The following is a 22,638-nucleotide window of genomic DNA, read 5'->3' as shown; positions in this document are numbered from 1 at the left end:
TTTATTATTCATAACCAACGATAGAATATTATTTGTATAATCATGTAAAAGAAAAGGTCACATTTGTAATTATGAAAGGCATATATTCGCTAATATTGATTTTCAAATTGCGTGATCAAGCGTGCTATGCTTGATAGCTGAGAGAAACCTGACAGGAGACAGAAGTCACTCCGCCGTTTCTTATACGATGCTTTTTCTTTAAAGTACGCTGGCGCCATCTAGATCCATTTTAGAGCAAGCAGAACTACATGTCTATTTTTTCTTGTCGGTAAAACAGCCAGTTGGTTTATGTCCGTGCTAAATCTATAATTATGGACAGAGTAATGTAATGGCGCTGATATAACAGGCTTCTCTCTGCTATCTGCTTGTATGAAAACAAAGATTTTTAAAGTTTACTGAATTAGAGAGTATTTTCGTGATATTAAACAAATTTTGCTTCGTTTAGTATTATCAGGTAAGACTTTGTTTCTGTTTTTTTCTAATTAAAGTTGTTCAGTATAATATCACTTTATAACGCACGTGGTTTCGGAAGTTGAGTTACTGAGACATGTGCTTCGTTTTATTAGCCGCAAAATATTTGAAGGAGGAAATGTGAGACGATAAAATGCGCTTGAAGGTTCATTTGATTAATACTTGCATTCGGCATAAGTGCACTAACATGCAGGACGGTACACGAACGATTTTCAAGAAGAGTCAACGGAAGAGAGTGCGTCTAAAAAGTGCACAGGATGGGAAATTCCACCGGGAGGATTCAACCTCTAAAAATGTCGCACAACCCGCATTGAACTCTATTTATAATACGCCTACAATACCTGATAATTTCGAGGTGGGTTTCTGCAAATTATTTCAAGGAGCATCAAACAAATCAGATATTAATGTGCAGGTGTCAAAAGAATTGAAAGTGAACAAGAATGTAAATTTAAATGTAGAATTGAAAACTCACAATGTAAGCGTACAAATGACTGGATTGTCTCATCAACAATTAATTCAAACTGATGTTCAGAAATTAAAAGAACCAGAAAATAGCACAAATGTTGATATGAACACTAATTTGAGAAAAGATACTAGAATTAATGAAGTTAATATGCAAATGCTGCCCAAATCATTGCATGAACAATTATTCAAGAAGGATAATAAACAAGAATGTCTCTCTGAAAAGGAAATCAATAGTATAAAAAAAAATTTAAGCACATATGGCATAAATGTAGAGGATGCAACGAGATTGCCGGATATAAACTTGAAGTTACCAAGATTGGAAGGAAAAGATATAGAAGAACATTTTTACAATATTGGGAGAGTGCAAGTTCAGCCGTATCTAAAGATCATAAATGAAATTATAAAAGATATTCCTGAAATGCCAAAACAGTGGCTCTTCAAAGAAGGTTGGACTAGATATACAGCAGATGGTAGAATGAAAAGTGTCGATTATCCGTTGGAAGATGGAGTAGTTTTTGATATTGAGGTTTGCATGGAACAGGGTCCTTTGCCTACTCTCGCTACTGCAGTCAGTAATAAAGCCTGGTATAGTTGGGTATCAAATTCTTTGGTGCAAGGTACCAGTCAGATGTTTGACACACAATTGTTTATACCAAATATGCTTGTTCCTATGGAAAGTAACAGAGATGAACATGGACACAAATTGAATCAACATCAGAAGAAACCAAAGATTATCGTAGGTCACAACGTGTCATACGACAGAAGCAGAATTAAAGAGCAATATTGGATGAATTGTACAGGAAGTCGTTTTCTTGATACTATGTCATTACATGTATGTGTCAGCGGTCTTAATAGCTACCAAAGATCATTATTATTATCTAAAAAAGCTGATTTGGAAAAGGATAGTTGGCAATCTAATACATCGTTGAACAGTTTGGTAGAAGTGCATAAATTGTATTGTGGTTATGAGATAAGTAAGAAGTCAAGAGACATATTTGTCGAAGGTACTATCGAAGATGTTAAAAATAATTTTGATATGTTGATGACTTATTGTGCCTCTGATGCTGTTGCCACTCACAATGTTCTACGCACTTTATTTCCACTTTTTCAAGAGAGGTTTCCTCATCCTGTTACTCTAGCTGGAATGTTAGAACTTGGCTCAGCATACTTGCCAGTGAATTCTAATTGGCAGAGATACTTGGAGGAATCAGAATCCACTTTTGACGATTTAAATTACGAAGCGAAATTTACTCTTGCTAAGAGAGCCGACGCCGTTTGCCATCTCATGCATGATGAGAAGTATAAAGAAGATTTATGGATGTGGGATCAAGATTGGAGTACGCAGGAAATTAAGATGAAGAATAAAGTATTTCCAACAAAAGCAAAACTTGCCAATGTAGAGACAAAAGAAAATGTGAAAGAACAGTCAGACAATAAGAGATATTTATCAGATGACGAAGAAGAAGAGGAGGATTCTCTGGCCAAGGAATTTGCTTATTTGGAAGAGACTAGACATTTATTACCTGTCAGAATGCCCCATATGCCAGGATATCCAGCCTGGTATAGAAAACTCTGTTCTAAACCAAACGATGAAGATTGGATACCAGGTCCGCAAAACATCAGCACGTCTATGCAAGTAGTTCCTAAACTGTTAAATCTGACATGGGAAAAATATCCGTTGCATTATATAAAAGATCATGGTTGGGGAATTCTGGTGCCTTACAACGATGATCCCAATATTGAGACTAAACTTCCACTGAAGTATCTTTTAGCGCACTGCCCTTTGCCAGCATCCAACAGATCTAGGGACACATCGGAGGATGCAATGTCCACTTTAAGGACAGACGTGCAGAACGATCTTCACAAAACGGAATTCTGGCGGTTTAAGAAGAAGCAGAACGGGCCGGATGATAAGATATACAAGGGCACCAGTGTGTGGTGCAACGTCGACATCGACGACTGTTGTTACTTCTTCAAGTTACCACACAAGGATGGTGCTGGTCATAACGTTGGTAACCCGCTCGCTAAGGATTTTCTCAATAAGTTTTCCGAGAACGTACTCGCCGGTTTGGACGTCAGTGCCGCGGAGGTGCTGAAAATCGCCCGTATGTTGTCCTACTGGCGAAACAATCGTGATAGGATCATGTCGCAGCTGGTGATATGGTTAGACGACCATTCTCTGCCCGCTAGTGTCAAGAGGATCAAGAAACATACACGTTACGGCGCGATAATACCTCAAGTAGTCGTTTCAGGTACTTTAACGCGACGTGCCGTCGAACCCACGTGGATGACAGCGTCAAACGCACACGTCGAACGAATCGGTTCCGAGTTGAGATGCATGGTTCAAGCGCCGCCAGGATATAATATTGTTGGTGCCGACGTAGATAGCCAAGAGTTGTGGATTGCCTCGATCATCGGAGACGCGCATTATAAAAGTATTCACGGAGCAACGCCTTTTAGCTGGATGACTCTGATTGGCACTAAATCCAATGGCACGGACATGCACAGCGTCACCGCTAAGGCCATCGGTATCTCACGCGACCACGCCAAGGTCATCAACTACGCACGGATCTACGGTGCCGGTCAGAAATTCGCCGAGCGACTGTTGAAACAGTTCAATCCATCTATGACCGACACCGAGGCTGCTTCTAAGTCGCGCAAAATGTTTGCCTTGACCAAGGGTAAAAAGGTGTTTCGACTAAAGGCTGAATTTGTCAATAATGACTTGGAAGATAAGCCTTACACATTTTACCAAGCATATCAGATTGCAAAGTTGCATGGAAAAACGTTGGAAGACATGTTCCAGAAGTCCGAATGGATGGACGGCTCGGAATCGGCCATGTTCAATCGGTTGGAGCAGATTGCTAGCAGTAAACATCCAGTCACGCCGTTTCTCAACGCCAGATTGAGTCGCGCCCTGGAGATCACCAATACCGATAACGACGACAAGTTCTTGCCCACCAAGATTAATTGGGTTGTGCAGAGCGGCGCGGTGGACTTTCTTCACTTGATGTTGGTCTGCATGAGATGGTTAATGAGAGACAACGCGAGATTCTGTTTGTCGTTTCACGACGAAGTGAGATATCTGGTCCCGTCTAGGTACAAGTACAACGCCGCACTGGCAATGCACGTGACCAATTTATTGACAAGATCGTTCTGCGCCTCTCGACTAGACATGAAAGATCTGCCGATGTCAGTGGCGTTTTTTACCGCCGTGGAAGTCGATACTGTTCTTCGCAAAGAGTCCGCTCACGATTGCAAGACCCCGTCGAATCCTCATGGCCTGCTGAACGGATACGAAGTATCGCCCGGCGAGAGTTTAGACGTATGGGCCGCTTTGGAAAAATCTGCTGGCTCTCTAGGCTGGTGGCATGACGCGAAAAGTCGTAAACTTAAGCCAACAGAGGATTCAATCATTGAAAAAACACCACGCTCTCATAAACCTATTTAAATTAAAAGAAATTAATTTTGTATCATGATCTTTGAGAATGCAAAGAATTATTTAATTAAAAAAAAAAAAGTTAATGAAGAAGAAAGGCAATAAAAATTATAATATTCCTTTAATTTAGTTTTTTACAGAGCACAATGTCATCTTCTATAGCGACGAAACGTAAATATGTTTTTCAAGAGCTTAATGATATGAGTCTTCCCACGGATTCGCAAGCTATCGTACGAATCGTTCAAGCCCGTGGTCATAATCTTCACGAAGTTGTCACTTCCTCCGGGGAGCAATTCATTGTCTCGATGCCTACTAAATTTAGACAGAACATCTGGGTAAAGAGGGGTGACTATATTGTTATCGAGCCAATCAAGGAAGGCAAAAAAGTTAAAGGCGAAATTGTCAAGATACTCACAAAGGTAATTCATCGTTTATAGTTATTTTCGTGGTTTCTTCTCTCTATCATTTTCTACAAAAAAAATTCTAATTCAAATATCAATAAAATTATGAGACATTAAAAAAGTCAAATTCAAATTCTGTTGCAATTTGTTTAAAAAATTTATTTTTTATTAATAATGTTTATACGTTTTCAGGATCATATAAAATGGTATCGTGCTCAGAATTGTTGGCCACCGGAATTCAATGAAGATCCAAAGAGAAACGGACAGTCGATAGCAACAAATTATACAACGTGTGACGATGATGAGCTCTTTGTAAATATGAATAGGTACTGTGCTGACCAGAAAACAGACGATAGTGAATGTGATTCCAGTGAGTCTGATTCGGATTAATATTGTAATTTAAAATCGTACAGAAAGACTTTATCTTGTATTATATTACAAGAATGTACATACATAGACAATTTTGTGCCTGTTAAAAACAATTCTTGCTTTTTTCTACTCGAACGTTGTATATATAATTATATAATAAATTTTTGCATACAAAATAGGGTTTCAACAGGATGATATTTTTCGTTAGTACGTTCCAGCAGAGACAAATTTAGACACGAAACAATTACAATTTTAAATTATCGATATTTTGTAAAGATAATAAGTAACAAGACGAAAAGAAGAGAGAGGATAGCTTATATAATAATTATAAAATAACCGAATATTTTTGAAAATTTGAGGATCATCGTTCGTGCGATAAGAAAGGAGACATGGATCGCGAATTCCTCAATGGATAACATGCTACGTGACTACGTAGTTCAAGATTCACATTTTACGCGGACATAGAGGGACCTCAAATACAGGTTTTAAATCGAGGAGATGACCGCTCTCAAGCTTTCTCTACAATATGCAGCACCTTGCATCATAACGTTATAACAACGTAATACAATGCGGCACGGTTATGAAGGAATGTTGAATGCATAGCTTCGACTAGCGAGCTAACGGATTAACAAAGTACAGTTAAACTGACGGAATTAAAGCTCGGCCGGATGCGAGATTTCGGCCTCGTGCCGAATCGTTGTGCGTTTCAAAGAGGCGAATGCGCAAAGAGCCGCGACACATTGTTTCTTTGGGAAACTGGCCGGCCGGTCGGCACGCAAGAAACTCAAGTCGGAAATAATAATTGTGGCTTGCGTGCGACCCTGCACTTCCGCTTAAATAACAAACGTCTCCTTTCTCCCGAGATTATCGCTTTATCTTGTCTCCTCAATTTCGTGCAATTAACCCTTGATCCGCACAATATTTTTTTCTCACGAACGATGAACCTCCTCTAAATGAGATTTCCAAAAGTACTTCTGTTATTTTATGATTAATTCATCGGTTTTTAACTTGTGCACTCGGCATTAATCTGCAAAATAAAATAAACTCTATTAATTTATATAATAAAGTTAGATATATAAATAATTATTTAATGCAATATATTAAATGCAATTAAAATCACATTAATGATATATAAATAATTATTTGAGCATATTAACTCTGACATATTAATTATACAGTTGAAATTGTGCGCGCGTGTATATGCGTAATTACCGGACACGATTTTGGTCGTCCGCCTTTGATAAAAAACTCAGACATTGACCTTAGCAGAAAAAACATGACTCATCGTCCCCGCTGCGTGTTGACCGTCTCGTCTTGCGAATTCGATCCATCGTCAGGCGCCGCACGCGACGACAAAGTACGTCCTACATACCTAGCTCATTGAAAAAAAAAACAAGAAATAAGCATTATTTTCCACCTAGCATGCCAAATATCAACTTCTTTTTCGTAGCCTCCTTTATTAATTAATTTAATTTCACAAAATTCTCTTTTTTTTTCTACATAAGTCCTATTTCAAGGATTTTAACTTATTTATTAAATTGAAATGCACTCAGAAAAGTGCAGGTTTAATCTTTGGTATAATAAATAAGTTGTCCGCACATACGGGTTAATATTAAATAGAACACGAGTGCGCGATGACAGTGATTAATAGCTATAATTAGCACGGTTATTTCTATATCTGAAAAAAGAGGCTCCACTAGAATGATAAAGAAAATTCAGCACTTTCTTAAAAATCTCGAAAATTAATATACAGACACAAAAATTGCAGCAAATTGTTTTATTTTTATTTAAGTATTAATTTTATACTCGATCATGTATATATTGACAAAGAGAGAGAAAGGGAGAGACAAAAATTGACCGTAAATTCCTTTGTTCTGTTCGATAAAAACCGGCGTTTATCGAACTCCTTTCTTTTCGAATGCGCACGATGATCGCGTGTCACCGTGTCAATGACGCGGATGTTAACGGGAAGTGAGAGAAGACGTTAGAATAATAGAAGGAAGCTTTTTACAACAGCGGGAGACCGTGAAGGAGCGCGGTGCCCAGCTGGAGACGGGATGCGCGACTATCGTCTCGATTATTATCGTTTTCGACGGGGACGGTGGAAGGTCCGTAGAGTGTCGCTTTAAGAGAGTGATTCACGAGATAAAGACTTCCAGCATCTTGCTTCGTTCGTGCACTTTCGACGTTTTTTTTTTTTTAGAGCGACATCCTGCTTTAAGAATTCGTGGCATGCAACCGTATGACTGCGTGTTCCATGCGTTATACAGATAATTATACGTTGTAACTTGAAACGACCAAACTATTTTACAGGTTTATGAATGTTTAATGTTAAAGTGTAGATTATATAAAATATTATTTATATAGGCTTTCCCGCGCATACATTTTAAATTTTACTATCTGTTAATTACTGTAGTTAGAAAATGATATTTTAATTAGTGTTTTTAGGAGAAATTTTTTTTTAAAGAAATTTATATTGAAAATAAACTAGCTGTAAAATTTTTAATACAGATTTTAAAGGTTCTATAATACTTTTTTGTTATTTTTAACAAACTCTAAAGAAATTAAAAAGTATCTTTTAGTTTTTACCTGAAGGTAAACACAAAAACGACTATATTGTAGAAAATTTATGTAATTATATAAATCTGTAATATTTATTACATTCTGACGTTTAAATGCCGTCGTCGATTATAATTCCCAGATATTAACAGCATGCAAGCGTTGCCCCAGAATTCATATGACCGAAACGCTTCCCGTTAAACGTGATACCTTCGCCCGTATTTATAACCAGAAGGAAGTACGTACTTTCCAAAAAAAATCCTATCTCCTGTTACAGTTCCGGTGAATGAGCTCCAAGGTAATTCGATATAAAGAGTAATCGTATCGTCGCATTCAATATAATATTCCATACTGGCGTAACCCCTCAACTATACACACTATAATTTGCGGCTTCCGGTAATCAAATCGCAGTGGTAATTAATTCGCATTATATTCGAAGAATCGATTTCGCGCTCCAAGCTCTCAAGAGCATTGACGCTGAGGAGATAAAGAAAAAAAAAAAAGAAAAAAAAAGAAATAATTACTCGCTTTGATGATCAGAAGCTTCGCGCGACCTGCCTATTCATAGAGAGAAGAGAAACAAACGGACTGGAAGAGCGTACTCCGGGGATATATACAGATTTGTATATCGCCGAGGGTTTACACACCCCTTCTCGAAGTGTAACCCCGGATGCGAAAACCAACCCCCGTCGTTTTTCCTCCCCTCGCTCTCTCTCTCTCTCTCTCTCTCTCTCTCTCTTACACTCTTTTCCTCCTTTCCTTCTCTCTTCGTCAGGACGACGGATTCCTCTCCCCGCTCCTCTCTTAGGCTTAACCCCATCATCGCCAAGCGCCGTAGCTCCGCTTCGGGAGAGTGGAGCTCAGGAGGCCGACACGAGTGCGTTTCCCTCGTCATCCATTCGCAGGCCCGACTCGCGACGGCCGGCTGCACACCTCGCCTCGGTTGCACTCAGCTGCACACGCTACGCACAGCTACGCATTCCGTTTCGACGCATCGGGCACGCACGTCACATCGCAGCACACATCGAGCCGGCACAGTGTCGATCAGCCGCGGCAGGATACGAGAGGAATCAGGAAGAGATCAGCTGTTCTTATTCGCCACGCGCTCCGTTTTTCCGCGCTGAAAGGAAAGCAGGATGAGGGAGATCGTGCATCTACAGGCTGGACAATGCGGTAACCAGATCGGCGCAAAGGTAGGTCGACGATTGATCTCAAAAAGAGATACGTCCTTTCTTAAGATTCTTTCAAGTGAGAATTTTAATTGATTTGCAAACTGTAAGTTTGCGGATTCTTTCTCGAAAATTTGATAAGAGGTTGCTGTTTATTAAGCATTTTTCCCTATTTTTAAGTGTTGGACAAATCATCTATACGTACTTGGATAACGGAGATGTTTTATAGCAGATTTTCTAATGAATTTCAAATTCTTTCCCGGATTTCATCTAATTTTGAAAAAAAAAGTATTTCATCGATTGAAATGTATTATTAAAGCAAACGTCGGCAAATTAATTAATCAATAATTTTAAACGAAAGTATATATAAAAAACTAAAATTTAATATCGAAAGCTGGAGGCATTAATAGAAATCGAGATATATTCAAATATATTCAGCGGGGTGTGAGAGTCACAGACAAGAACATTACGATAGAACAAGAATAATTTATTTGTTTGCGAAGATATGTGGTGCCGGAAATTAACCGTAAACCTGGTTTATGTCGCGTGCTGAGACGACAGACAGTCAATTAAAACGCGAACAAGCCAGGCATTGTGACTCACTGTCTTCGAAATATCGATCGTGGTTCGCTCGAAGCATTTTCGTGATTTCCAGAAGAGCTGCGCTCCTCAAACTCTCACTTCTCGTTATATTCGTATAAACCAAAACCCGAAAATCATTTTTGATCCTTTCATTTTCAAGGAACTATCCTGTCTGCCAAATGAATTACTTATCTTTTTTCGAGCATAATATTATTTTGATTTGTAAAAAAACAATAATGAAGTGAATTTAATCTGAAACAATTAGCAAGAATGAAAATATAATTCTGCGAACTTGAGCTATCTTGTAAATTTCTGTGTGGTCTTTCTTGTCAATAATGAACAGAAATACGAGCGTTTCATTAAAAAAAAAAAAAAAATCGAAGACAATCTTCTTCAATGATATCATTTGACTGCAGCCATATAATTGAGTCGAAGATAAGGCAGTACACAACGAGATGGAATTTAAAGAGCTCTGCTCGTCTCGCTATTGAGATTCCTCCTTTTATTTCGTGCGGCCAAAGTGCGTAAAGTGACCCAAGTTTTAATCGTGCTAGCGAACATATGAGGCGGAGACAGGAAACGAGGCGAGCTTATTTAGCGTATACTTAGAGAGAGAGAGCACTTAAAATTCTGTAGTAATCGTCTCCATTATCCATTGGCGTGAAAATGAGTGGAGTCGGTTATCTAAAAATTCATCTTTTATAATTCAACCAGTTATTTGAAAAATCAAGTAAATTATTCTCGAAATATAAAATAAAATAAAATAAAAAGTTGCTTGCATTTTACGCGATTATAAAATAACTTGCATGTTAAAGCAAATTAAATATCATGTATATATATATATATGTATATATAATTGAAAATGAGTGGTATCATTGTTATTATCCTTATTACTTGTTGATCTGAGTCGGACACATTATTGGAAACATTGTAAAGTGTTATCGTGGAAGAAGCACTTCAGATTCGTTAATCTCATTGATCGTGTTCATAGGCGTGACAACATGGGAATTCACGATATTTTCTCCATAAAAGAGTTACTTTGTTAATTATATATTAATTTATTATTAATTTATACTCTATTATGTATCCAGTTTATTCATTGTTTGGGAATATTTTGTCTTTGTTATTAATTTTTATACATATTACTTTAATAAATGTTGTAATTTACAATTCAATTCGAAAACTGTTATGAAGATTTATAATTGAAGATTTAGTAAAATAAACCTTGTTTTATCGTTGGTTTATCTTTGATAAAGTGATACTTTATCAAATTTTCTTAGAAATTAGGGTTTTTCTTATGCGACATATTGCTTATCGCGCTAATGACGCATATTATATCGTGAACCGGAAGATATGAAGCACTCAATGAGTCAGAAACACTTTTATCAGTAATATAATAACATAGTAAAACATATAAGATTAGAGATTTCTTTTTCTGTTTTTCAAAATACACACTGAGACATTATAATTAAACTGTTATACTGAAATGATAAAAAAACAATGCATTCATTAAGTCATTAAAGAAGATTAATGTTAGTAATTATATATTGATTATGCTTTTATGAATTATGAATAATTATTATTATTATACAATCTACAATATATATTCGTTATAAATTTTTCCTCTCATTTAAAATCTGAAAATTAATTTATTAACAAAATAAAAATGTAATGCTAGCAAAGTGCAATTTTTTGTTAGACTCAAATCCCTTTTACAACAGGATATACATTATTTTCATCAGTCTAGCAAGCGCAGCGCTCAAATGATCGTCTATTTTGAAGAGTATCGTCCCTTCACTTGATTCTTGATGTGATCCACTATCGCTGCCGCGGCATTGTTTTCCGCTCGAAAGACTTTAACGATTGTAGAAAACAAGAATTTCTGTGAGATTACGGAATTTATTATCTACACGAAATTATACGACTATGTTTCTTGAGCAATTGAAGTAGTTATGAAGATTTTTTTATGTCGTCTCGGGGTGAATCATCTAAGCATTTCTCGATAATTTTTATTACAATTTTGCATTTTATATCGTTCGTTTACGGTCTAAACCTCAATCTAATATTTTTAAAAACCTATAAAGTATGATTTTTTTATATTCAATTTAATACATGTTGCAATATATATATATATATATATATATATATATATATATATATATATGTTTCTTGCAAAATATAGAGCTACAAAGTGATCTCTCGATAATGATATTCTTCTGAGAAAGTTTGTGCATGAAAAAAATGAAAAATGTAGATTAATTTTTATTCCGATAACGAGTACAGCGTGGATCCACCGAGATGCAATTAGAATAATCAGAGGGTCGCGTTTCGCCGATGGCTGCCACCGCGGCGACTCGGCTTACTATTAATAGGAAGAGAAAATAGTAAAGACAAGACAAATGGAGAGAGAAGAAATGTTTTAGCCGGAGGGTGGACATGAGCCAGGGGGGCCACAGGCCGCGTTAATTCCGTGCATCCCTATTTTTGGATGTCGCGCGTGTTATCCCTCCCATTACATCGCGACCCAGGAGCTTTAGGGTAACGTGCTCGATGGGAAGCCGCCCTTCACTCGACACGTCGAGTGGCTCGAGAGTTTAGCGAAAAGCACAGTGTAAATAAATAAACCTCTCTCTCTCGAAAGCAAGTTTTAATTTGGAAATGATAAGAGGATATCCTTTTCCCATCCTTCTATTTTTACATTGAAACTACTGTTTCTGGTTACAAAATATTATTTTATTAGTTCTCTGGTTACTATAAATATTATTATAAATATTATGAACTGTTTGAGAAATTGACTCGCGTAGCATAATGTTAACAATTACGTTGCAGTTCTGGGAAGTCATCTCTGAGGAGCACGGTATCGACCAGTCGGGTATTTATCACGGGGAGAGTGATCTGCAGCTCGAACGAATCTCCGTATATTATAATGAGGCGTCTGGTAAGGATATGTGTTAAATATTATGTCTTTGCACTTTTTTTTTCATTTTTATTAAATGCAATTCAATTGAAATTCAATTTATTATTGGATTATTATTATTATTATGTATATTACGTGATTAAAAAACTAGTTTTTTATATTCGTAATAAACATTTTCAATTTTTTTTTATATAAATATAATTTATTAATATTTTGTATATGTATATAATTATTATATTTTTTATGTATATTACTTTTTATATATATAACGCTGCATACGTACATGACATACATAATACTTGTGTTAATGGAAATCGGGTTACTTGAGGTACCTGGCTTCACGGTGAAAGGATGTGTACAAAGATAATTAGTCTAGAAGCCTTAAGAATAGAACACATCAAAAAGTGACTAAACCAAGACATCTGTAAAAAAAGACAATGTTAATGTAATTGCATTCTTGAGTATATATTTCATAACATACATAATACTTAATGGAAATTGGATTATTTTATGCACTTGGCTTGTCGATAAAAGAGCGCATATAAATAAGATAATCAGCCTAGACTAAAAATATCAAGAACACAATAGAATAAAAAATACCTCGAACTGGTTAATTCAATTAATTTAATTTTTTTGTATTAGTTTTGATTAATTTTTTACAAGTATATTTATACACATAAATAACAATTACGTTTAAAAATATATTATTAAATATTTCCAACAGACAATAATTTCTAATGTTTTTTTATGTTGTTAAAAAAAGAAATTAATATTTGACGAGATGTATAGGATATTTGCATGTTATATACAAGAAAAAAGAGATCGTATTCACGAGTGAGGACAAATTTCTCGATCCATGAGAGAGATCTTTCCGAATGAAGACTTCTTTCTCTCTCTCTGTTCTCTGCGCGGATTCTGTCCTCGTGACAAAAATAGCAATAATGAGAAAGGTAGAAAAGCGCGTGTCCCGCGCCGATGGATGAAGAGGAGCGTCGGGACACGCATTTATGCTGAAAATAGCCGCTTTGTGTGGTCGGAGACTCAGGCTTATAGATTGCTGCAACACGATTTCAGGATTTCTCATGCATTTCTTCGCGCCGCGAAATGAAATTATTTCCAAGAACGTAATGTGCAGTACGTGCTTGAAATACACGTTTGAAACAGCTCAATTAACGTGAAACATATACATTAGTGGCGCAAATTATTTGTCAGAAATAGATTTGAACACCGCACAGAAAAACTTAGCTTTTTAATTCTTACATATATCTTTGTCTCATTTTTTTATATTTTTAATTTATATGTTCTTAGCGCAGCGTTATAGTTTTTATATGTATAATAGTCTCTTATTATCAAATAATTAAAAGTAAACATATTTTATTAAGCATTTATTTTATTAAATTATTATTAAAATTATTATTATTATTTTAAAATTAGAATCTTTTTTATTGTAATGCTAATTATATCGCATAACGAAGATCTTTCGGTTTTTTTTTTTTTTTTTTTTTGACAGCATATCCTATAACTACTCATTTGCAAACGATACAGGCACGCATTTCCGTCGACCACTAGTCGTTACGAGTTTTTGGTAGAATGACAATAGCGAATAATTAATATGATGGCTTTGACGTCTTGTATCATTCATGAGTCATACAGCGCCTATTGAATACAGTCATTCATGTATTATACGTCATACGTCCTATCTTCAATATTTATGTATATAATTAATAATTGAAAAAATTTAGAAATTTCTCTGCTAGATAATATATATATATATATATATATATATTTATTTATTTTAAATATTTTTTGTCATTTTTTCTTTTTTACAATATTTCAAGAAGCAAGTGTACATTAATGATTTTTCTCCATTTTTCTCATTTCAGTTGCAACGTCTACGAATGGAGGAAAATATGTTCCGCGTGCGATCCTGCTGGATTTGGAACCGGGAACGATGGACGCCGTACGTTCTGGCGCTTACGGGAAGCTCTTTAGACCGGACAACTTTGTGTTTGGGCAATCCGGTGCTGGGAACAACTGGGCGAAGGGTCATTACACCGAGGGGGCCGAGTTGGTCGACTCCGTCCTCGACGTGGTGCGAAAGGAGTGCGAGAACTGCGATTGCCTTCAAGGTTTTCAACTCACTCACTCGCTGGGAGGCGGCACCGGATCCGGAATGGGCACCCTGCTGATCTCCAAGATCCGCGAGGAGTATCCCGATCGAATTATGAACACTTATTCGGTGATGCCGTCGCCCAAAGTGTCCGATACCGTCGTCGAACCGTACAACGCGACCCTCTCGGTGCATCAGCTGGTGGAAAACACCGACGAGACTTATTGCATCGATAACGAGGCCCTATACGATATCTGCTTCCGTACTCTGAAGGTTTCCAATCCGAGTTACAACGACCTCAATCACCTGGTCTCGCTCACCATGTCCGGAGTAACGACTTGTCTTAGGTATGTATAAAAATTCACGGAGTCAATATAAGTGAATTCATAGAGTGAAATAAAATTTTTTTAATTATTATATGACCTACAGATCCCATTTTGGATTTCAAATCAAAAATATATTGACTAATAATGTTTTTCCTGAATAACAAGTATTGATTAACGTTTTTATCTCGCGAATAAATTCGCGCATAACACAGATTGATATTTTTTTTTTTTTAGGTTCCCCGGCCAGTTAAACGCCGATCTTAGGAAGCTCGCGGTGAACATGGTGCCCTTCCCACGTCTGCACTTCTTCATGCCCGGTTTCGCGCCTTTGACGTCCAGGTCCATGCAACAATACTCTGCGCTTTCTGTGCCGGAGCTCACCCAGCAGATGTTCGACGCGAAGAACATGATGGCTGCCTGCGATCCTCGCCACGGCCGATATCTCACCGTGGCGGCCGTTTTTCGCGGTAGAATGTCGATGAAGGAGGTGGACGAGCAGATGCTCAGCGTACAGAACAAAAACAGCTCGTACTTTGTCGAGTGGATACCTAACAACGTGAAGACCGCCGTCTGCGACATCCCGCCGAAGGGTCTGAAGATGTCATCGACCTTCATCGGCAACACCACCGCCATCCAGGAGCTATTCAAAAGGATTTCCGAACAATTCACGGCGATGTTCAGGAGGAAGGCCTTCCTTCACTGGTACACTGGCGAGGGTATGGACGAGATGGAGTTCACCGAAGCCGAATCCAACATGAATGATCTGGTGTCCGAATACCAGCAGTACCAGGAAGCCACGGCAGAAGAGGACTTTGAGGCGGAAGAGTGTGCTGACGACTTCGAAACTTGCGAGCAGGAAAACTGAAAGCAACCCGATGCTGCTCCCTTTTTCTAGTTCTATCTTCAGCTTTTCTATCTATGTCCCGTCAACGTAGGAACTCGCGGAACGACCGATTGTGCGCTTGTGAGAAATCGTTTTTTGATACTTTTTTTTTTATATATATAATACTTTGTAATTGACGAAGCGAATGTAATATAGGCGATCAAGATGATTTGTATACGGGATTGTGATACCGTGATATTTAAAATATTTATATATGGAGATATACGAATATATATTTATGAGAACAGATAAAGAGGACAAATGATGTAATTATGGCGAATAAATTGAAAAATAATTATTTAGAATGTAACAATTAATTTTTGATACGCCTATATTATATTCAGCTCTATTAGTTATAATTATAAAGATCTTAATATGTTGCTTGGATAAATGTAACATGGATTTGATTATAATAAAAGTCCTTAAAAAATCACGCTTTTATCACGACTGATAATCTTAAAATAATAAAATTTCAATTTTTCTCTATAATAGTAAAAAAATTCTTTAATGTAACATTAAATTCATTTTCGTGTATATTACGTCACTAATTGCATTGTATTGGTTTCCTTATATTTTTTACATTTTTATATTTTTTATACATTGCTATACACATTTACAAGAATAGCAACAGATTAAATTACGAAACTGATTTTTCACGAGAGAAAGCATTTTTGAATATTAAAAAGGTGAGCATGTGTGGCATTTATACAATAGTTAATTCATGCAATTTTTGCTAATTTAATTATTTCTTTGCTTTTCTAAAAATTTAATACATACATACGTAAAGTATCAGGCTGATTCTTCAACATACGGTATAGATTCTTCGACGAAATCTGTCTTGGCTACTGCGTTCTGATACTGTTGATATTCAGAGATGAGGGATAACAAACTGTTCTGAGCCTCCAAGAAATCAGATTCTTCCATACCTTCGGTGATGTACCACTGAAGATACGCTTTACTTTTGAACATTTTTTGGAACTCGTAGAGCAGCTTTGTAAATGCATCCTGAATCGCGGTCGTATTTGACAACGAAGTAGCAGATATAGTCGTATTACACGTTGCTATGTCGCATATAGCAGTTTTTATATTATGCGGAATCCATTCGACGTAATGCGAACTGTACAGATTTTGTAAGTGGTACATGTTCTCGTCCACGTCCTAAAAAAAAGAATTAAGATGTGTTAAAATTTCAAACTATCTTTTCATCCTATATATATATATATATATATATATATATATATATATATATATATATATATTTTCATTTATGATCGCTCAAAAAAATGATCTTGCAACTTTAACAAAAATTTTCTAGGTGTAAAAAATTAACTGAACCAGATAAATCATTAGCAAATACTGTGATACTGCATATATTTATTTTGTACTTAATCAATTTAAATAACAGAGACAGATTTTATATCTGTATTGTTAGTGTAATTTAGACGGAAAATTTGTCTGCGATGCTTATCTTTAAGGCCTATTCAATTATATATTTGTGATTAATATTTAGCAATGGGGTCTAAATTTTCTAGAGATATTGCTAGAATATTGCTGCTATAAATTTTATACATGACAAATAATATTATGACAGATGCAAAAAGTAGCGATCAATTTTAATTGAGACATCTAGAAATCTATCTACATTAGCAAAATATTTTTTTGAGTGATTTTATATTTATTTAAAAAATATTAAGATACGAAATATTATTTTATATACTTCTAATTGTATTAATGTATACTTTAGGCGAAATTCTGCCTCTGAAGATTGCAGCGGCGGTGAGAAATCGTCCCTTTCTAGGATCGCAAGTGATAAACATGCTTTCACTTTGGAACATATCTTGAATCAGTGATCTAACCGTATGTTTCACGTAAGGAGCCGTATATTCTGATACTAGCGGTACGTATCCAGGCACGAAGAAGTGCAGTCGTGGAAACGGCACCATGTTCACCAGAAGCTTCCTGAGGCCTGTATTTAATTGACCTGGGAATCTATGAACACACAAATAACGCAAAGTGATAAAAGATCTCTTGGAATTTTTTTTCCAAGGATGAAGAATAAAAATTCTTTTATAAAATTATTTTTTGTCAACGTATTAAAAACTTTGCAATATACTTTTAAAATTTTATATTTTACATTTAATGAAACGCGGTGAAATCAAATACGCCAACCTTAAACTCGCTGTGATTCCTGACATGCAGAGTGAAATTAAATAATTCATCTGGTAGAAGTTTGGACGGATTTTCAATTTGTCAGAACAAATGCGACTGACGGCCTCATTGTTCATACAAAAAACTTCGTGGATATAATCGATCAAGTAGGGAATCGTTAATACCGCGTTATAGGCTTGTATTACTATGCTGTCGTGCGAAGACGGTATCAATGAGTAAGATTTCAGAATTCTGTTGGAATATTCCTCCCTCAGGTATCGGGCGAACAAGCTACCGAAGCCTGATCCGGTACCACCGCTCAGAGCGTGCACAATCTGTATACCTTTATTAATATAATAATATATGTATATAAATATTAATTTGTTTAGTAATTAAATAAAAAGAAGAAGATTATTTTAAGCTGTTGTTCGAAAAAAGTAATATATGATTGAAAGTTTTTAATAATAAAATTTAGAGGGAGCAGAGAAACAGGGTTAATAGCGTAATAGTTGAGTAATAACAGTAATTGATAGTCTAATTCTCTCCTCTCTGGTTTCTCTCACTTTAATCTGCTAAACAGCTTTAGTAGTAAATAGATGCGCTGATTTTCTTAACCGCTTAAGCAACATCAAATTCTTCGCCGAGACTATTGAACTTTCAACCTTGGACCGAGTCGCAGGCCTCGACTTCCGTTCGCACGATATCTAAGGTTTGATCCAGGACGTCGGCTCCTTCGCTGTAATGACCTTTGGCCCAATTGTTGTCAGTCCCGGCTTTGCCGCACACGACATTGTCGGGCTTAAATAGCGAGCCGTAATATCCAGATAACGCGTTCTGCACACTTCTGCAATCGAAATCAAGCAGTATAGCTCTGGGCACGTGTCTTTCATCTAGAAAAAAAGGAAGCAACCGCCACAATAATTCCGCATCTGTCGCGATAATCGTTTCATATATAACGATTTGTTTTAATTGTGACGAATTATAGCGACGTATATCGATCGACTATTCTATCGTCTATTTCCACGAAGAAATCACTAATATAGGCAAAAAATTGGTATTGTATAAGTTAGCTCTTGACAAAGGAAACATATTATAGTTGCTTGCAATATTAATACCTGCACCTTCCGTGAAATACACATCAATACGTTGTTTCTGGAGTTCAGAAGTGTTTGGTTTAAATCTGCCATGTCGATCCAATCCATGCTCGGCTGAAATTACTTCCCAAAACTAAAAACCAAATTATATATTATATATATATATATATCACAATTTTATTAATTATTATATAATTAATTTACATTAATTTAATCAATATAATTTTATATCAATGTTTTCTTTAAAAGGGATAATATTTACTATAGAATCACACATTTTTTACGATAAATAAAATATACGTTATATTTTTGGACATTACAATACAAAAGACATAACGTGTGTTTCAGGATGTAAAACAGGTTAATATAATCACCGTTTTTCCAATGCAGTTACCGGAACGCCCTATTTGCACGTGTACAATTTCTCTCATTGTGATTATATAAACTGGAATAATTTTGAAATTTGAATAAAAGAATTGAATAATTTTTTTTTAATCCGAACAATTACATTTTTGTTTTTAGTTTCGCAATATGACTAAACATATTGCGTACAAAATTTCAATATCATGCAAATTAATGCTACGCTATCTTGGTATCGATTGTTGCATATATCGATCGCAAAACAATTAGAAATTCAAAATAGTATCAGATTTATCTTTTTTAATTACAGATTTTTCTTCTTACTATATATTTTTAATAAATAATTTTAATCTTTGTAATAATACCTCTCATTTCTGGTATAAAATCTCGCTGTTGTGTTTCAATCTGTGTGTGTGTTACATAAAATCTTTCCTTCAATCGATCACACAACGCGCAATTTCATTTCACTCTACTCTCATTTTTTCTTTATTAAAACATTTTCGCAAACACTTTTGTAATATTTATTATCTAACTCAATTATAATACCTATTCTATTATTACTTTTTTTCGAAAGCATTGTTAAGTCGGTGTGTTACAGCTAAAATCGCATTAAAATCGTCACTCGCGAATATACTAGATTCGCCCAGCATCTTCGCTTGTCGCAGTTTGTAGCAGCTCATGCAGTATCACGCGTTCTCTGTTATTGCACGCAATAATAAAGTGTTTGCCCTCGCGGGGCACCGATGAGATAATGCGCGATCGCCAATTTTTGCCGAGGCCTTGGCTTCATCAATGTCAGTTGGCCAGAAGGACGATATCGAGTTCGATAACGAGAGAACCGCGCGTCTCTAAAGGCCTGCGAATACTCGTCTTATTTAAGAAACGTGTGTATTTATATCACACTGTACGGATAATGTCATTAACTCATATAGATGATACTGTCGAGGCGTGAGAAATAATTTGCGTGCAATTCCTAAACGATCGAAATATGGCGTGAAAAAAATCATCAATTAATTTGCGGTCGTAAAATTGGCTTCGTAAAACCAATTAAATAATATTTTTGCCACAACATATTATTTATTGTAAACTTGACAAAAACAGTACAAATGGTCGGAATCTCTTCTCAAAATGCGTGTACACAAACGACATATAAAATACTGTAAAACGTTATTAAAAAAAAAAAGGCAAAAATAACAAGTACAAAAAAAAAGAAACGTCAAAAAAGTTTGCAAGCGTTATATCCTCTCCGCGTCAAGTTCCTCTCTTTCTTCTACTTCTCCATTTCTTCCTCATCTATTTCGTCGTCCTCCACTGTCGCGTCTTGATACTGTTGATACTCGGACACCAGGTCGTTCATGTTCGACTCCGCCTCGTTAAATTCCAACTCATCCATGCCTTCGCCAGTGTACCAGTGGAGGAAGGCCTTTCTCCTGAACATCGCCGTGAATTGTTCGGAGATTCTCTTGAACAGTTCCTGAATGGCCGTGGAATTGCCGATGAAGGTGGCGGACATCTTGAGGCCACGGGGTGGAATATCGCACACCGCAGTCTTCACATTGTTCGGTATCCACTCGACGAAGAACGGGCTGTTCTTGTTCTGGATGTTGAGCATCTGCTCGTCGACCTCCTTCATCGACATTCTGCCGCGAAACACGGCCGCCACGGTCAGGTAACGTCCGTGACGTGGATTGCAAGCAGCCATCATGTTCTTGGCGTCGAACATCTGCTGAGTTAGCTCTGGTACGGTGAGAGCTCGATACTGTTGGCTTCCTCGGGATGTGAGAGGCGCGAAACCCGGCATGAAGAAGTGCAGTCGGGGAAACGGTACCATATTTACTGCGAGCTTTCTCAGATCAGCGTTCAATTGACCGGGAAATCTATGATTGTTCAGAATAAATATATGAAAATTATAGCTTATCTATTTATTGCTTATCAATTTATATATATCTATTATCGCGAGAGTTTCTTGAAAACATTGTTGAATCAATGTTGCAGCAGAAAATCGACACACACAAATGCACTGGACTTTTTAATATTTATGACATAATTTAATAATTTTTATACCACAGACCTTAGACAGGTTGTCACACCGGACATGGTAGCAGAGACGAGATGATTCAGATCACCGTACGTGGGTGTAGTCAGCTTCAAAGTACGGAAGCAAATGTCGTAGAGCGCTTCGTTGTCGATGCAATAAGCTTGATCCGTGTTCTCGACAAGTTGGTGAACCGATAGGGTGGCGTTATAAGGTTCTACAACGGTGTCGGAGACTTTCGGAGAGGGTACGACGGAGAAGGTGCTCATGATCCTGTCCGGATATTCTTCTCGGATCTTCGTGATAAGCAGAGTGCCCATTCCGGACCCGGTACCGCCTCCCAATGAATGTGTTAATTGGAAACCCTGAAGACAATCGCAGCCCTCTGCCTCCTTCCTCACCACGTCGAGTACCGAATCGACCAGTTCAGCGCCCTCGGTATAGTGACCTTTGGCCCAGTTATTGCCGGCTCCCGACTGGCCGAATACAAAATTGTCAGGTCGGAATATTTGTCCGAAGGGCCCTGAACGCACAGAGTCCATCGTGCCGGGCTCGAGATCCACCAGAATCGCGCGAGGTACATATTTCGGTCCAGAGGCTTCGTTGTAGTAAACATTGATTCGCTCCAGCTGAAGATCCGAATCCCCGTGATAGGTGCCCGTAGGATCGATGCCGTGCTCGTCTGAGATCACCTCCCAAAACTATACAAATTGTTAGAAAATAATTAAATGCCAAATCAAACGGTGTTAAATATCGAAAAAGAGATATAAGCATGATCAAATCGAAAGATAAGTTTATTAATTCAGAACTATCATTGAACGATTGTGTATATATTTAATTAATTAAACTTGATTTTTATCGTTGTACCGATTATTTTCAAAAATCAACTCTGAATTTTTAATGTAAGCGTTTAAAGAAATATTTAAAAAATAGTATCTAAACATGATAGATATTTCAATATAACTTAATCAATCTTTGAAATTGTGATTGCCATTATCGCATGTTTTATTTTTTCACGTTTACTAACCTTGGCACCAATTTGATTGCCACATTGGCCGGCTTGTAGATGAACAATTTCACGCATTTTATATCGTGTATATAAACTTTAGGACGAAGTAACTACACGGGATTCAACGACAACCTCCTTAATGACCGCGGTAAGAGTGGATCTTGAAAAAATTTAAGGACGAGGAACGAGGATATTACGGACTTGCCTAATATGTCATTCAAACAGAAACAGGCGACTGCTAAATTCTCCTTGACGACTGTCTGGCCGCCTGTATAGTTTTTCTACTTGTCATAAATATTTC

The 22,638-nt window shown here is 36.7% G+C and overlaps 5 protein-coding genes across 8 annotated transcripts; 3 read left to right on the top strand and 2 right to left on the bottom strand.

The window, feature by feature from the left end:
- The first annotated feature begins 318 nt into the window (after positions 1-318).
- LOC140670715 (probable RNA-binding protein EIF1AD) lies at positions 319-5,661 on the top strand. 4 transcript variants are annotated; one of them, XM_072901432.1, is made up of 4 exons: positions 319-454; positions 4,506-4,794; positions 4,969-5,146; positions 5,505-5,661. In XM_072901432.1, exons 2-4 carry the CDS (start codon positions 4,522-4,524, stop codon positions 5,522-5,524), a joined length of 471 nt encoding a protein of 156 aa, XP_072757533.1. In that variant the 5' UTR covers positions 319-454; positions 4,506-4,521; the 3' UTR covers positions 5,525-5,661. The 4 variants fall into 4 exon arrangements, with proteins under 4 accessions (XP_072757533.1, XP_072757531.1, XP_072757530.1 ...); XM_072901430.1 differs by lacking the exon at positions 5,505-5,661 and adding an exon at positions 5,325-5,448; XM_072901429.1 differs by lacking the exon at positions 5,505-5,661 and adding an exon at positions 5,364-5,416.
- On the top strand, positions 322-4,499 carry Tam (DNA polymerase gamma, catalytic subunit tam). Its single transcript, XM_072901423.1, has 2 exons — positions 322-454; positions 567-4,499. Exon 2 carries the CDS (start codon positions 605-607, stop codon positions 4,385-4,387), a length of 3,783 nt encoding a protein of 1,260 aa, XP_072757524.1. The 5' UTR covers positions 322-454; positions 567-604; the 3' UTR covers positions 4,388-4,499.
- Positions 5,662-8,536: 2,875 nt separating the features above from the next.
- Positions 8,537-15,990, top strand: LOC140670713 (tubulin beta-3 chain). The gene is made up of 4 exons (XM_072901426.1): positions 8,537-8,897; positions 12,285-12,393; positions 14,256-14,829; positions 15,043-15,990. The coding sequence occupies exons 1-4, from the start codon at positions 8,841-8,843 to the stop codon at positions 15,671-15,673; spliced, it is 1,371 nt and encodes a 456-aa protein (XP_072757527.1). The 5' UTR covers positions 8,537-8,840; the 3' UTR covers positions 15,674-15,990.
- A 396-nt stretch (positions 15,991-16,386) lies between these two features.
- Positions 16,387-19,041, bottom strand: LOC140670325 (tubulin beta-1 chain-like). The gene is made up of 5 exons (XM_072900884.1): positions 18,955-19,041; positions 18,502-18,841; positions 17,861-18,182; positions 17,431-17,680; positions 16,387-16,849 (listed from the first exon to the last, which is right to left on the bottom strand). Exons 1-5 carry the CDS (start codon positions 19,039-19,041, stop codon positions 16,481-16,483), a joined length of 1,368 nt encoding a protein of 455 aa, XP_072756985.1. The 3' UTR covers positions 16,387-16,480.
- LOC140670714 (tubulin beta-4B chain-like) lies at positions 18,985-22,611 on the bottom strand. Its single transcript, XM_072901427.1, has 4 exons — positions 22,356-22,611; positions 21,365-22,029; positions 19,659-21,170; positions 18,985-19,066 (listed from the first exon to the last, which is right to left on the bottom strand). The coding sequence occupies exons 1-3, from the start codon at positions 22,410-22,412 to the stop codon at positions 20,564-20,566; spliced, it is 1,329 nt and encodes a 442-aa protein (XP_072757528.1). The 5' UTR covers positions 22,413-22,611; the 3' UTR covers positions 18,985-19,066; positions 19,659-20,563.
- Between the last annotated feature and the right edge of the window lie 27 nt (positions 22,612-22,638).

Source organism: Anoplolepis gracilipes, chromosome 10 (assembly GCF_047496725.1).
Source record: "Anoplolepis gracilipes chromosome 10, ASM4749672v1, whole genome shotgun sequence".
Lineage (NCBI taxonomy): Eukaryota > Metazoa > Arthropoda > Insecta > Hymenoptera > Formicidae > Anoplolepis > Anoplolepis gracilipes.
Note: the sequence above shows the minus strand (reverse complement) of the source record. Positions and strands in the feature narration are given on the sequence as shown.